Source organism: Ambystoma mexicanum, chromosome 14, assembly GCF_040938575.1.
Source record: "Ambystoma mexicanum isolate Mex_15411 chromosome 14, UKY_AmexF1_1, whole genome shotgun sequence".
Taxonomy (NCBI): domain Eukaryota; kingdom Metazoa; phylum Chordata; class Amphibia; order Caudata; family Ambystomatidae; genus Ambystoma; species Ambystoma mexicanum.
The window spans coordinates 40,630,115-40,646,664 of record NC_090940.1 but is presented as its reverse complement, the minus strand read 5'-3'; the positions used below and the strand labels follow the sequence as shown (position 1 = coordinate 40,646,664).

At 42.7% G+C, this 16,550-nt stretch overlaps 2 protein-coding genes across 6 annotated transcripts in view; one reads left to right on the top strand and one right to left on the bottom strand.

Moving 5' to 3' along the window:
- Positions 1-6,288, bottom strand: part of STRN3 (striatin 3) — a 1,674,795-nt gene extending 1,668,507 nt beyond the window's left edge. For all 3 annotated transcript variants that reach the window (XM_069638486.1, XM_069638489.1, XM_069638488.1), the window contains exon 1: positions 5,894-6,288. In XM_069638486.1, the coding sequence (XP_069494587.1) occupies positions 5,894-6,136 (243 nt within the window). In that variant the 5' untranslated portion in view covers positions 6,137-6,288. The remainder of the gene's footprint in view (positions 1-5,893) is intronic.
- Positions 6,289-6,861: 573 nt separating this feature from the next.
- AP4S1 (adaptor related protein complex 4 subunit sigma 1) overlaps positions 6,862-16,550 on the top strand; it is a 107,333-nt gene continuing 97,644 nt past the window's right edge. The window contains exon 1 of one of the 3 annotated variants that reach the window (XM_069638491.1): positions 6,862-6,995. The gene's annotated coding sequence lies outside the window, so the exon portion shown is untranslated. Of the gene's footprint in view, positions 6,996-7,066; positions 7,355-16,550 lie in introns of those variants that run through there. The other 2 variants (XM_069638490.1, XM_069638493.1) reach the window with 2 other exon arrangements.

Here is a 16,550-nt window from a genome sequence, read left to right as displayed (position 1 = left end):
AAATCAAGAAATAATCAATTCTGGAATAAGATTCATGAACTGGTGAAAAGTAAGAATACTCCCTCTCCCCAGGATGTAAAGATCTCCATATATCCACTAAATCAAGACTATGCAAAAGTTCACCAAACGCTTTGCTTGTACTTTCCACCGTATATCGGCGCAGCGCTGAATGGTCTAGCTTGTGATTAAAAGCACAATTAAAATCTCCCCCCCAATATAATGTGCTCGATATAGAATGTTTTTTTTTTTTAAATGGTTACTCGTAGTGGAGGGGCCATATATTGATCCTATTGTCATTACATTCCCCTCATACTTCACATCCACCAAGAGCACTCTTCCTTCATTATCCATAATGGTCCTTTCCACACTCATATTCAACCCTTTGAATAACAGTATTCCTACTCGCCTCGAATGTATTTTTCAGCAGATTTTTAGATTCGTCCAACAAATGCAAAAAGACAACATCTGCCTTTTCCCTCTTTAATTCATTAATACTTCCTTTCTTTTCCTGGAATTGTTCAGTCCTAGTCACATTCCATGAACAAAATGTCAACTCATTCATCTAGCGTTTGGTTACCCTTGCTTATCCCCCAATCTTGTCATTAATATGCACAGCATAGATTTCACAACATTCCTATAATACACATTTGTTGTAATACTCGTATAAGCCTCGATGTGGAGTGAAATCAGGGCCAACTGCATCCATGTAGTCATCCACTATTGACATTATGGAGATCCGCATCTTAAACATACAAGTGACAACACAACACAAAGGACATCTACTAATGCACACATAAAACAAATCCGGAATATCATCCCAACTGCGTGTCATCACAGAGCAATTTTGAGCCCCAATATTTACATTGTAATGGCAGTTCTGAACTATATCCCCTGCTTGGTCTGTGTCACAACTTGTTGTACTATAAAGTTAGCACCTACCCTCACCTGTATTTTTATTGTATTCCTCCTCCCCCCATTAAAATATGTTGCCATCTAGCTCTGCCACCTCAACCAGGCAACAGTCACTAACTCCTTATAACTCTGTTAAAAGCACCAGGCCTTTTGCCTATTAGCCTTTTGATGCCCAGCACGGATTCAATAACATCCAAGAACCAACTATAGTTAAAATGATGCGTTTCATCCTTGGCAATCTCTATTCCTACCCACCACACCACATTACTGCATAAAATACCATCAATTAAGTCCCCTTATTATAATAGCTATACACACACACACGTTAATCAAGTTCCCTCTGCCTGTCACCTCCGGTAATTCCCCAATGTTTAGGTTTAGCATTTATACCATGACCCGAGGGCTTACGAGCGCTGACAATACCAACACACAAAGAACAGTAAGTTTTACTAGTCAGGATCTAGGTTTTTCAGTTTGTCCAGACACCATCTAACAAGAGAAATGTTTAATTTCCACTGACTCAATTTCGCTCAAGTGTGTTGGTAGGGCATTCCAAGCCCTAGGAGCAGCATTGAAAAAAAAAGATCTCGTCTGAGATTCAGTGGTTTCACATCTAGGAATCTTAACTGATTTGTGTTGTTGGATCTTAAGGTCCTTGTGCTATATTTGATAGCCGTACGTTCAGTTAGATGCAGAGGCACGAGTTCCAGACAACATTGAGTTAACAGGAGCCTCAACTGAATTCTAGCTCTCACTGGAACCATGAACAGAAACTGCACGCAGTTCGCAACTTGTACACCCGCAGTCAATGCCTGTAGACATGCCCTACCGTTGCTTCAGGAAAAAAGTTATTCAACTCCTCATCTCGACTGACCTTTGCTGACCGGGGGCGCTTACTTCCTACGAGCATCTTGACCCCCTTGAACCTGTATACCTGCTGTAATTACTGTATGCCTGATCTGTCTAACCCAATGTAATTTTAATGTACATTTTGCTATGATGTAACCTGTAAGTTTCGTATTACCTTGCCACTGCGCCCTGTTACCCCTGGGTCTGGCGCGCATAAAAAGTGAATAAAACAAACAAACAAACAATGCATGCAACAACAAAAAGTACTTGGTTTAGAGAAAGCAGTTTTTCATTGGTTGGGATAAGATCCATGCTCTGGCCAGGAGAGAAAAGCTGTGTCCACTAGGTAACATGAGAGTAACGGGGGGAGGTCTGCCTCAAATGCTGGAGTCACTGAATGGGAGAAACAGTCACGTGAAATCCGCATAAGGAGGACTCTGTGCCTGTCATTCAATACTGGGATAAGATCACTGAGAAAAAGACAAGCACGTGCCTTGATTTACCTGTAGCTGCAATGCAGCTCTGTGGCCAAGTCTTCCAATTCCACTGTAAACTGGTCTTGCCCAACTTGAAAAGTGGTAAGTGCACGTGAAAAGCTATTGGCCAAGTCTCTTCAAGTTTCAGAAATACACTGTACTGTTAACAACAAGAGTACTTCAAAGGAATGCATTGGCCAGCACTGGAGAGGGGCGTCAAGAGGCACGAGAACACCACCTGCTGCTGAACATCCTTGTTCTACTCATGTCCAACTAGTTACGGGAGCTGTTCAATCGAAAATGGAAGCCGCATTCATTGCTTCTGGGACGTTCCCGCATTTAGTCTACTAAAGGAATGGATTTCAATCTTTACTCATAGGACTTTTCATGCTGGCAATATTCACACCACAGAAACACTCACGGCATATATTCATTGTCACAGTCCCACAGAAATGCAACATTGCCTTACCACCCTCAGATTTTACAGTTTGGTGGCTATTGCTCGCTGGTGTATCTCCAATTAGATTTTTCCAGTATGAGTAGCGCCTAATTTCCAATTCCAAATTGGTATAATTTCTAAACGAGTCCAACGTGCGTTTCAGGAACCCTGCAACGTGACTTCTAACTAAGCGATGTAAACCTGCCCAGCACAGATACTTAAGGTACTGCACATATCCAACACGTGCAGGTCTGGTTTGTGAATAACAGCGTCACGTCTTAAAGTGTCAAGTCACTGGTTACCCCACCCTAATGTACCAAGTGCGGCTATCAGAGTTCCCTGCATGGGCATCTTAAGCAGCGATAGAACAACTCGGTACATAGTCCTGCATGCAACGGACCATTATGCAGCCATATCTCTACCCCATTCCTCACCCTACAGTAGCTTCTCGTGAGGTACTAGTACTACAAATGCCCTTTGCAGTGGCCGCTCCTATACCACAACCACCCAATCAAGTCTCCAACTAACAGTTCTGGTGGGCTTGGCCTGACACCAGCCTTTCTGCAGCAACATTCCTTGTAGCACTACCTCAAACACATACTCTCATTCATTTTTGACAGTCCACATGGCCTTCATTTGCCACCTCATGCAATGACCGCTCCTGTGGTTGAAGCTCAACATCTCTCTCCTCTGTTTGCAAAAAAGGCCATGTGACCCTTGTTCGATAGCCCACTGCTGTGCGGACAGCCTCAATGAACACTGCCTACCCGTGCAACTTAGAGGGTACATGGTGGCTGACCTACGGCCCTACCTGTAACTCGACAGCTCATGTGGTCTTACCTCAACACCCTTCTCATGTCCCTGCGTTAACAGCCCATGTGCTCACACATTGAAATTAACTTAATCTCCACGCATCCCGTTGTGAGCCCCATTATTTCTAAGCACTGACATCTTCCTCTCCAGTGACTGCGAATACTAAGCCATTATTATTATTATTATTATTATTATTATTATGGGACTCTTTCTTGCATTTCATTGTGACGAAATAGTGGATTCCTTATGAAGTTTTCACCCTACAAAGACATGTACACTGTCAACCAAATAAAGATGCAGTGAAACATCACAGATAAAAACGAATTTAAGCTCTTAAATAATTTCTTGCAACTATGGCCGAACTTCACTACCAACTATGCGCGAGACGTTACGCACTTTAACATCAAAGGATTACCAATATGCATGTAGCGTACTGCTGCGCATGTAGGAGCAATTTGGGACTCTGCAGTGAGTTGCTCTAGGAACAATAGAAATACATTATTTGCGACACCTTTTAATGCAGTAACCCATATTGCTTGACTCAGACACACACCAATCACATGTATTGGCATAGCAAATCATACACACCATGCACTCCAAAAAGTTTTTATTGTGTTTATGGTTTTAAAAAATAAAAAAATTATATAGAAATAAAAAAAGAAAAGTTCAATCTTAATTTACACCAGAATAAAAAAGTAGGGATACATTTTTGTAAACACGTGGTCATGTGTCTAAAAGATTGTATGGCATGTTTAAGAACATGCCAATATATTATAAAAACGTAAAATGTATGTTATGTTCATTTATACTGCGCACCGCTACTACCCAGAGGCAGTGAGAGGATAGGTTCAGAACCAGGAAGAATTGGCGTCTGAGTGTTTTGCACGTGGGAGTTCGTGCAGGAGGCCTCGTGTGTTTTAACTGTATGGGTAACATGTATGTGCCTCAGGTCTGTGGTCTTGTTTTGTGATGGTGTCAGTGTGCTGTGTGGGGTTGTGGTGGGTTTGGATGTGCACACTGTTAGGGTCCATAAGGGATCCAATCATTGGATATCAAGCTATACACAATTACGCTGCATAAATAGTACGAAATTGTCCAACATACAAAGCATAACGAGCCAAGTCCCTGTAGCCCAATTTTTTTTTACGTGAAACTTCTGTATAAAACCTAAAGCACAGCTCACAAACGCCATAGAATAGGCATAACATTCTGAGCTTCACCAAATTATTAATATCAAACTTATGAGGGTACTTATTGAGCACAGAGCGAGTTTTGGGGAGCAATGAGGCACTTTACAGCCATAGGGTGGGAAGACACGGTGAAGGAAGAAGAGAAACAAGGGTGCTGTCAACAGTCAACAGGGGAGTGCGGCAGTTTGGGATCTACAAGCAACCAGGGGAGGAAACTGATACAGTACTAGTCATAACTGACAGCTTATTGTCTGGAAGCATAAGTCTACAGTATACTGTAATGTCCTTCTCCAAGGCAACGTGCTGATTGCGGTAAGCTCACACTATGGGTCTGCAGGACCAACAGAAGAGCTTTCTGGCCATGACGGCGGGGGGGTAGCCAGGGGCAACGTGCTGATTGCGGTAAGCAGGACCAATGGAAGAGCTTGCTGGCCATGACAGGGGGTAGCTAGGTGATCTACAAAATTTCACGCAACATGGATCAGGTCTCATCTTAACATCCTAACTCCGGGGTCATCAACCTGAGGACCAAATATTTTTGGACTTCTCCTCCCATGATCCTTCCCCATTGACTGATTGCCAAGGCCTTTGGGAGTTGTAGTCAAAACATCTGGCACTTCAGTCACCGACTATGCTAGCTTGGGCTGATGGGTGGCATTCCAAAATACCCTGTGCACTTTTTCCCATGGGCCGATGCCAGAGACTGGAGCCACGCATGGGGGCGTGGCTGCGTGCCCCTCACAGTTTACACTGACAACACCGGTCATCATGTTTACAGGAGATTGCCCTGGAAGAGGGCGGGTGCTGCTCAGGGGACACAGTAACCCCCAAACCTTTGCTGCTCATTGTGTTGTGCCCAGGTTGGCTCGGCAACTCCATGCTCTCCAGATGACCGGCTCCATTTCAAATTTGGGGGATGAACTCAGCAGAGGCAGAGTACTCGAATACATTGTGAGTCAGCGCTGCAGCATCGGGCCGGGTGCCGGGGAGGTGTCACAGCCCCAGTCATTGACCACCCCCCCGCCCCCCGCATCCTCGCTTTATTATGTCACACACGTGAGCAGTTCTGGTGGAATTCTGTGCTTGATCATCACAGCCCACTTTGATGGAAGAGCAGCGCAATACCAGCTCCTCTTCCCCCCCACACACACCGACAGCTTCAATGGCAGCAGGTTGTTGACAGTGAACTTCATGACCCCCTCCCCGTGTCTCACCTGCAGCTCGCTCCGCTCCACCTCCCAGCGGGCTCGCTCCATGCTGAAGCGGGCCCACTCGTGCTGGATGTAGTGCAGGATACCGGGGATGCTGTAGTGCTGCGGCCGCCCAGGCTCGCTGGGGGCGGCGGAGGAGGGGGCCGCGCTCTCCCCCGGGGCCGACGTCTGATAGCCGTTGTTGCTCCCCGGCGCTCCGGATTGTGGGGGGCGAGGGACGCCCCCTGGGTGTTGCTCGGTCTCCATCCCTCGGGCGGCGCCGCAGCTGCTGCTGCTGACAGGGGGCCGCGGGACGGTTACAGGCCGCGCGCTCTACACTGCTGCCTCGCGCACGCGCCCCGCTCGCGGTCTATGTGTGTGTGTGTGCGCGCGCAGGGAGGCGGGACTCGAACGCTGCCTCTGCGCACGCGCACAGCCCACGCTCTCTAAGGCGGAAGCGCGCCGAAGTGAAGCTCTTGCCTCCCTCCCGTGTCGGCGCGCGGACTCGTCTCGCGCTCCCCACTTACATACAATTCAACGGATAGGGGAGGGCGCACGACCCAAAGGAGCGCTTCCCTCCGCCTGATTCTGCCCTCGCGCGCCCCTTTCAAGTGCTACCTCTGTTCTGTGCAGCGAGTGCGCGCGCTGGTCACCTGTGCGCACGCGCCTTGCCTTGCTCAATCTACAATATCGGGTATGCGCTTGTAGGGGTAACATGCGTGAACGCGCTGCTATGAAGTAGGCCTGACCGGGGTGGGGGCGTAGAAGAGACCGTGCACTGTCAGTGCCCTGTGAGCGGTACCCGGCCTCAGTCAGAGTTGTAGCCAAAGGGCTCGGTCAGCGACGGCAGTAGCCATCACATCCTCTGCTCGCCGCCCCTTCCTTCCTCCTCCCACGAGCTGTCTGCTTCGCCAGTAAAAACAAAAGAAAGACTACATTGACGTCCATGACAGCGGTGTCATTGCTAATTCAACTGCGCGGCCATCTTGGAATGGGAATATTGCAAGGCATGTTACACATACAGAAGACTTTTTCCGCACTATATTTTGTTCAAGACTTCTCGAGCAAAGGGCGTATTTTATTTGGCATTTGAAACGGTCTGAATTCACAGTTGGACCTATGTTCGGTAAGGTAACGCAGATCACTCGATAAAGTAAATTGAGTCCTGGTTAAGTGGCGCTTGGCCGTTAGGACTGTGGTTTCGTTCTCCCGTAGCAATATGGTGGATGCTAGGCGCATTTCGGAACTCGTGTAGTGGTCTAGTGTTTTTGGATAGCCTCCTCTTCCCCACTTGCCGTTACTGCGTAAGAGCAAAAAGGGGCTGGGTGGGTGTGTAAGGAAGTACTGGGTATTTTTTGAACGAAAGAACCTAAAGCACTTTGGTCAGAAAGCGCATGAGCGCACGCCAGGGGGAGATGAGGAATGCTGCGCATGCGGGTGACAGGTGAATAGCGGCAGCACTAGACGTCACCTGCAAGCAGTAAGGTGAGTGACGTCATGTTTATTGACAAGCAGGGCAGGGGTAGGTAATCCTTGTTTGTAGCGTATGCATTGTGAACTGAGTTTTATTCAACATGGCCCTTGAGTACTAGTTTAGTTTCTTTATTTATACCGCGCGCCAGAGACTTAGAGCAGGTTACACCAGATTATAGACATACAAGATAAGAATACGTGCAAATGACCGGGTTACATGGTGGTCGTGGGGCAGGCATCAGCAGAAATACAGTGGCGAGACAATGGTTAGAATGTCAGACAAAGGGAGAGTTCTTGTTGGCAAGCCAGGACTTAGTGTTTGCCCTGAAGGTCCAAAAGGATGGTTCTGCTCTAAGGTTCATAGGTATAGCGTTCCAATGTTTGGCAGCTAGGACCGGGAAGCTGGAGCCGCCTGCTTTTTTTAGGGAGAATTTGGGAATAGATAGACAGTGAGCATACAGCGTTCTGGTTGGTCTGGCTGATATGTGTTTGCGAAACTTGTCTGCCAAGTACTTGGGGGGTGTCATTATATCTTTAATAAGTACACATGTCGCAGTACAACAAATCAGTATTGTGCAAAACATAAAAACAATTCCTTTATAAACATTCTTGTGCAATAAGTGAAGTAAAAATGCCACTGGCAGCTAAGCTTCATAAAATAATGCGATGAGAAGACGTCCATAATAAAGTGCCCATTCATTTATTGCACACCACAACATTCTCTTGGTTTACACCGGAAAACCTGGCATCCAGGATGGGGAAAACAAATGTAGAATCATATTCTTTTGCTTGACTTGTTTTTCTATATTGTCGGGTGAATTTGTTATGTGATTTGTGCACTTTTCAAGGCATCACTAGACAATTATTTACCCTTTTGATTACCAAGCCTTAAAAATACTGATATGAAGTATACCTGGGAAGATATGTGGTTAAGTTCTTACATCTCTACCTGGAACAGAATCCTGGTTTCGCTACTTAAACAAAGTGTTTCATCCTGGGCACATCATGCAATCTCATCATGCCTGATCTGCCAACATTGGGAGCCCATAAAAGCAATTCTGTTTTCAACTTTTGTTATGCACTCGAGTCACTAAACTCAAGTTAATGGTAATTATTGGTTATGTAAATAGCGCTTCACCAAACCACAATACATAGAACATATTCACATACAATAATCACCCAACTAAAGTTGACACTGATTTATCGACCTTGGAAGGATGAAGGGCAGAGTTGGCCTTGCCAGTATTAGAATCTTCGACCTGCAGAGATCACGCGCACACACACCCCACAGAAACAAGTGCTCAACCCACTGAGCTACCTTCTTACATAATAATATACTGTCCATTCATATAGCACACAACATAAACTTCGCCTTGGCATGTATACGTTAAAACCTTGATTCAGGATGAGCAAAATAAACCTCTCACATTCTTTTTGCTTGACCCATTTCCATAATGTATATGCATTGAGAGCCCATGAAAGAAATTCAGTTTGCAACTTTTCTGATTGGCCACCCCATTATCCCAAACTATGATCATTATGTGTGTGCGCGTGTACTTCATGTCTCCCCTGCATAAGTCAGTGCCCCCGCTTGGGACACCCCAGTCAAAAGCGCCTGGACAGCCACTGCAAAGCACACTTTAAGCATTTGTGTGGCGCATTTGTTTTTTGGGGGACCAAACTGGGAGGAAAGTTAGCTGTCAAGACTGCCAACAAGTGGTCTGTGGACCAAGTGAAGCAACACTTCTGTTTTGGTGCCTCAATGATCCTACTGGCCCTCACTCTTTTACCATTCTATCACCGCCTGCGGCCTGATAGCCATTGCTGTGGGTTTTAAGTAAATGATGCAGCGCCAACTTGTTACTATTCTCCCCCAATCCAGCAGTTTTGTTAACGGATAGCGTGTGGAAATCCTGAAGAACAGTTTCAAAACAGATAGAATGTTTCCAAAAGCAAGAGCCCCACTGTAAATGTAAAATGTGTTAAGATTATCTCAAACAAAACAGAAGTTGTTCCATGCTATTTAAATACCAAAGGGGGAGGTTGGATTTCCTTACCCTCCCTTTAGAGTTTAGAGGTATGTGTCGCAGGCGGGATCAGAACACAGCCCACGGGCCTCCCATGACCTAATTAATGCACTTAACCACTACACCAATGCAGATCTTTTAACTCAGCGAATGCTGTAGCAGAATGTGTCCTTTGTGTTCCTTCCTCACTGACGTTTATTTTATGGGAATGGATGCCACTGGCTGGAGTCACAGCAGAAAGGGCCTCATGGCCTGTGCATCAGAGAGAGACAGGGAAGGGGCGGGGCGGGGCAGGCCACAGGGGCCTGGTGACCGTTGAATCTGCCTCTGCATCAGAGGTCTTAAAGTTAATTGAAAGAAACAGGGGGGCATTGAGAATGTGGTACAAGGGAAAGACACCAGAGGATGACGGGTAAGTAAAATAGAGTAAATGAGACAAAGGCACACATCTTGAATGGCTGATCAGCAGGTTGGCTGTTGCTAAGATCTAGGTCTGACCTGCATGCCACTGTACCCAATCGTGGGACTGGCTTGACCCCTTTCTTTTTTCTGATTAAGTGATACATACCTGCTTTCTGAAAATATGTTTCAATTACTACATCTGTTCTATTTTATTCAGGTTGCTTTATCATGTGACTTGGTGCTGTGAAAGTATACACAATTGTACAGGCTAACATTATAATTATAGCAGGTTTTCACTTTAAGTATAATGCAAGTCTGTTCCTCAAATGTAGGCGATTCTTAGGCTTCACCCATGTTGATGCTTTGAAAATCGGATTTGTTGCAAGGATCAAAATTAAGATGCGATAAGTGGGAGCTAAAAGCAACCCCTGCTTATCCATCATTAACCAGTGGCCAAGAGCTTCTACTGGGGAATGAGGAGCTAGTACGTACAGTTTAGCAAATATAACTCGCACACAAGATGCAAAGATATCCTTTTGTCCATTATATAGGGCCTCTTATGCTTTTAACTGTCATACAGATGTGTTTGAATGATTGTTTATAGATTGTCCCAAATGCACAGTTACATTTACATAGGTTTGTTTGATCAGCATCAGTTGGCTTGGGAAGCCAAAAGTAGCTATATGTGTCAAACTAACTAGACTCTATCCTGGAGCTTAATGGCTCCCAGCTCCCTCAATTTGAAATCCTTTATTGGACAGTAACTAGTTTAGTTCTTGAATAACAACTAAGCATTTTTGTATTTCTAATATTGAAGATGGAATAGGAGAAGACATAGAATTCACATGGAATTCAACATAGAATTTCTGGAATGTCAACCTTTAATTTTGAACATAGAAAGTCTGAAATGGTAAATATCATGACTGTCTTGCACAATTAATGTGGCAAGTACATGATATTGTTCATTTGCACATACTGTTGGGGGATATATTTTATATCTCTGTGTCCAAGGTTATTTTATAGATCACTTTATATATGGAATTCACTATAGTAGAATTTTGTCCTGTGTAAATTTTATTATGTAAATATGAAACAAAAATGTTTGAATTTTATGCTAAAAAGTAAAGAAAAGATTTTGTAAATGTTTTGTTATAACCAAATGCAAATAAAAAATAGGAGAAGATGAGGGTTGTCTTGCTTTCTGAATTGGAAACTGTGGAACTAGAAGGACTGGGCTCAAATCCCCACCTTCCACACTTCAGTGCAGCAATGCGTAGGGGTTGCTTTGTGCGCTATACAAATGTAAGTAAATAAATAAATTAAATACAGTATGTCATTCTGAGCAAATCACTTTATCACTGTGCCTTTTCTTAACCATCTATAGATACTCTAATAATAATAACAATTTATGCTAAGCATACTGTGCCTTTTCTTAACCATCTATAGATACTCTAATAATAATAAAAACAATGTATGCTAAGCATACTGGTGACGAGGCAGGATGGCAAGTGAGTGTCTTATGTTGAAGGGGGTGGGTATAAAGGGTGCCACTATGGGCTTTGTGTTGTGGGCTGGGGAGGCAGAATCCAGGGATGGGACTTTTGCATGCCAGCTCATGTTTGACCCTGAGAGCAAACCCAGACCGCCTGGTTCAGCAATGGCTCTGCTCTACCAACAAATTCCCTAGCTTTGCCACCTCTTTACATTGCTCTAAAACTAAAGATGAGATGGGATGGGAGAAGATGTAGTCGGTCAAATTACAAACTGTAACCCATTGATAGCTGGGCTCAAATCCCATATTGTTTTTCAGAAATTTTAAAGAAATCTTTATATAAGTCTCTTTTCGCTTTCAAGGCTGGACATATCATGATCAGATGAAAGAGGGTTTCTGGTCTAACTTGGTTGCAGAAGCGACAGGCATCAGATTTATTATGTGTTTTATCTATCGATGCTTGATATTCGCGGGTAGGCAATATATTTAGTCGAAAGCGCAGGAACAAATCACAAATATTGCAACTGGGGAACTGTACCAGATATTTAGGTAGTTGATTCAGTGCCCTCACCTCTGTTTCTGCATGAAGGTGCCTTTTGAACTTTTTCTGCAATTCCACTGTTCTTATCCAATCATTCGTTTGTGTTTTCCGTTTTGCATATTGTGGTCTATTAATCAACAATTCCTCTGTGATGTCTTCCGCTCCCATTTTCACTTTGATTTCATTAGACCATTTCAGTAGTGCTGCTGTTTGGAAAGCTTCGTTTTTTCTTTTAGGATTTCCAAAGCTGGTATTTCATCTTCAGACATGATTTTTCTTAGCAAGTCCATTTGTTTCCATAGTACTATCGATTGTACCGATTGTAAGGCTAATTCGAATCTTAATCTGTTCATAGGAAACAGAATAGAATAGAATATAGAATAGTGCCTCATAAACGGGCCATCTCATTTTTTGATTAATGAGTGTTTCGCTTGCATATGTCAAAATTGGGTTGACTTTTTGTTTGCACAGCAGAATCGTGGCTTTTGCCGAATAGGTTCTGTATTTTAAGTGAAAGAGACGTCCTTGTTTTGCCAAAGATCTCGCTTTTGCTTCAATGTGTTCTTGCCACTCTGCTTCGTTAGCTGAAGGATTGATTATAACCCCTAGATATTTCATTGTTTTGGTTGTCATGATCACTTGATTTTCTATCTGAATCTTCATATTCTGTTGTGTCTTTGTTTTTAAATTGATCAGTTTCATTATTCTTGTTTTGTCGATGTTGATTTGTAACTTGTTGTCGACCATGTAATCTTGTGCTTTATTCACTGTTTGCTGCAATCCTTTCAATGTTTTGTCCAAAATAATGTCGTCTGCATAGATTAACGTTTGAATGGTTTCGCTATTGATTTTTGGTGGGTTCGCTAAGTTGGTATGGATTTTTTTCTCCGAAGTCGTAAGTAAAAAGGTTAGAGACACGCGGCTAATGGACAGCCTTGCTTTAGGCCGTTCTCAGCTGGAATGGAGTCAGTCACTCTTCCCTCTTTTGTCAAACGGACACATATAGACGTATTCGAATATAGTTCTTGTATTGGCTTCAGAATATTTGAAGGGCAACCCCAGTCTCTTAATTTAGCCCATAAGAGTTGTCTATTAACTGAATCAAAAGCAGTTTTTAAGTCTATGAAGATAGCATAGAGTTGTTGTGATTTAGCCATTGCTTCATGTTTCAACATATTCATCAGTAGGAGGTTGACATTGGTACCTATGTGTTTGACAAAGCCTGTTTGTCTTTTGGCTTTTTTATTATTGTCTTTCGCCCATAGATTCAGCTTTGTTTGTAGGCAGCCAGCAAATAATTTACCCAAAGGGTCCAGCAAAGCGATCGTTCTATAATTGGCCGGATCTTTTCTATCTCCAGTTTTGTAAATTGGGATCAAAACCGCTGTAGTCCAGGACTGTGGTATCTTTTTTGTCTTTTCAATTAGTCCTAATAGATGACTCATAAACTTGGCCCAATGTTCTGGGGCTGCTTTTAGATCGCTGTTTGCAAGCCCATCAGGGCCTGGAGCTCTCGACGATTTGAGTAAGTTGATGGTATTAATGATGTCTTCATTGTCCCATTTAAGGTCCCACGGCTCATCTTTCTCTAACATTCCTAACTGTTTGTACAGTCTTTTTGTATAATGTCGATTAGTGCATCACCCATCTGTTTGCACCCACTTCTTGAATCCTATTCTGTCTTGACGCTGATATGTTCAACATTGACCATAGCTGGCGCGTATTTTTTTGGTTAAGTGCTGCCAAGATTGCTTCTGCATCGTTCTATTTTAACGATGCTTTGATAGCTTTTATTGCATTGGAATACTTAATTTTTTTTTTTAATTTCCACTTCAAAATTAGGAGCCTTGAGTTTTCGCAATTTTCGTAACGATTTGTAGTGTTTCTTTTTTGTTTGAACTTCAATATTGAACTAATGAGGGTGAATTGGTTTTTGCTTATTCTTTGCACCCTTATGTTGTTGTTTTTATAGGATCCAACCGTAATCCACTTTTATGTTGTCTTGGATTGGTGCACCTTCAAAGGTTGAGACTATTTCCGACATTTGGTTGAGTTTTATCCCGAGTCTGTTCATTCCATTTGTTAGCTCAAGGTCATGTAGTATTAGGCGTTGGTCACTTGCTGGCAGACTGGACCATTCTATCTGGATTAAATGGTTATCGCTATCCTGCTGAATTCAGTTTCCTGTTGAAGTGGTTAAGCTTCTGATTCTTTGCGATGTAAATATGTAGTCGATAATTGAATTAGATGTTTCACCTGACCATGTTGGTAAAGGTTTTCCTTCACTGTCTGTTGGTTGTGTACTTAAATCTATGTTTCTCTGTATTCATTTCTCCCATCCATTTTGTTGCTCTACTCGACAGTGAGCTAGGGTCTAACATCTCACCTTTTTTATCAAATAAATGAAAGTTAAAATCTCCTACTATAATGAAATCCGTTCCGCTGTTATCGCTTGCCAAGTTGTCAATTTCATCGTTTATGGAATCGATATAATTTCTTCTCCGACCTTCCATTAGGGTTCCAATATATATTAAAGATGGATATCAAATAGTCATCCAAGGCGACCACTGTTTCATCCTTGTTGTCTGTTGCCATTTTGATGGTTACATATTGCGCCCACGGATGTATGTTTTTACTTGCTATGATTGTCCATGTTGGGAATATTTTTGTTAGTATCAACATTCCTGTTGCGGGTCTACCCTGTTGTGCTGTAATTGCCGGATTCATTAGTGTACTAAACCCATCGCAAATCACCTCTTCAGTTAGCCATGTTTCTTGCGAACAGATGATATCCAAATTGTCCAGGCATTTTGAGTGTTTTTCTAGGAGATGTTTCTTTCCTCTTGTTTTCCATGATCCCAGTGAAATTCTACACTTTTGGGTTTCATTCTTTTTTCGTTGTTATAGATAGGTTTTCGTTCCACTTTGCTTAGTCTTCAAATTTGGTTTCATTTGTGGGATCTCGCGATAATCTCGCCATATGGCTTGTGAGTGCGGGTCATCTTGGGCCTGTATCTTTGTGTTTGGGTTATTCCGATTTTGAACAACGTTTATCCCTTTGTTCTGGTCCTCATTATTGATTGACTTCTGATGCCTAAATGGAGCCAGATTTTTTGCTTTTTTTTTTTTTCAGCTAATGCCCGAGAGACAAAGATTTCATCAATTCCAAATCGTAGTTTCTCAAATTGATGTTTCGTTGCTAGAACCATTTGCATTGTATCTTGATTGTAAAAGTCAATTTGAACCACTTCCATATCTTGCTTATTTGGAAAGAGTACTAGATCTAGATCATCCGATTTTTATTTTCTCCACTTGTGGGATTGCTTTGAACAACCGTAGAATATTGGCTCTATTCATTATTACCAGATCTTCTGTAGTAGCTATTGTTGGAAATAGAGCTATTCTATAGGCGGATGTTGTATTCTGTGGATTTTGAAATTTTGGTCTAACTAAAATGGGACTTGATTGTGACATCAGGCTATTATGTCTGCTATCTTCAGGTTTCGTCTCTAGTGATAACCATGATTCATCGTTGGATACTATTGAATATTCCAATGCAAAGCTATTTGTCTCTTCCTCCTCAGATTCACTTAAGGTTTGTTCCATCGGCGTATCTTGGTATTCATCTACGACGATCAGAGTCGTGTCTTGTGAATTGATTGATATGGAATTATGGTCACTCATATCATCAGCAGTTGATAAGTCTATTAATGGAGTAGGTTTTCGGACTTGACTAGGTATCTTGTTATTGATTATTTCCAGTAGGTCATCCAATGGTTCAGGCATTATGTTCATATCTACATTGGTCTGCTCTTTTTGTGTTACTGCCCTTTTTCTTTCAATGGTTGTTTGTTGTGAACCTTTTTGTTTCAGAGTAGGGTGGTTGTTGGTCTTCTTTGCCTCATCTGCTAATGTTTTCTGTGTTAACTTCATTTTTCTCAGAAATGCGCAAGATCCATTCTGGTTTTTTTTTTGTTGTTTTTATTATTTTATTACTCTTTGGTTTAGTTATTCTTGTCCCACAATTCCACGCTTCGAGAGATCAAATATATCGAACGGGATACAAGCTGGTGGTTCGGTATTAACTGGATGTGTGGGTATTGGCAAATTTATTGGCGTCATCGGAATGATTTGGATTTCATATTGAGAACTTTGGTCTGATCGGTTTTATCTCTAGCTTCGGTTTGCGTATGAATTGTTGCATGTTGTTTTTGTTCCATCATGTGCGCCTGTTTTTTTGTTTTATCATCCATCAATTTTTTGGTAATCGTTGACACCGTCTCCAAGAGATTCTGTTTGTCTACTCGGTCGACTCTTGCCAATTCAGCTAATCGCGATTGCCATACTCTAGATGCTTCGGCTTCTTGTTTTAGCCGTTCTTGGATAGTATTTATGAATGTTTCAAAATATGTTTGTTTAGTCATTATCATTGCCAGCAACGTTGCCTGACCTTTTGTAGAATCAACCATACATTCCTGTATCTTTAAAAACTGAATCATTGCAGTCGTCAGCACTGCTACCAATGTATTTTGTAGGTCTAACATGGTCGTTGGGGTTCTTTGTTGCGATTCCGATGCTTGGGATTAGTGTTCTGCTGTTAAATTCAAGGCGGATGCGTCGGATTCTTCCGTCTTAGGTTTGGGTGACACTTTGTTAACTGGATTTTCTTTTTAGCACCAATTGAGCTGGAACCTGATCGCATATTTGGCGTGGAGGTCTTGATATTTAGGTGATTTGGCGTAATTA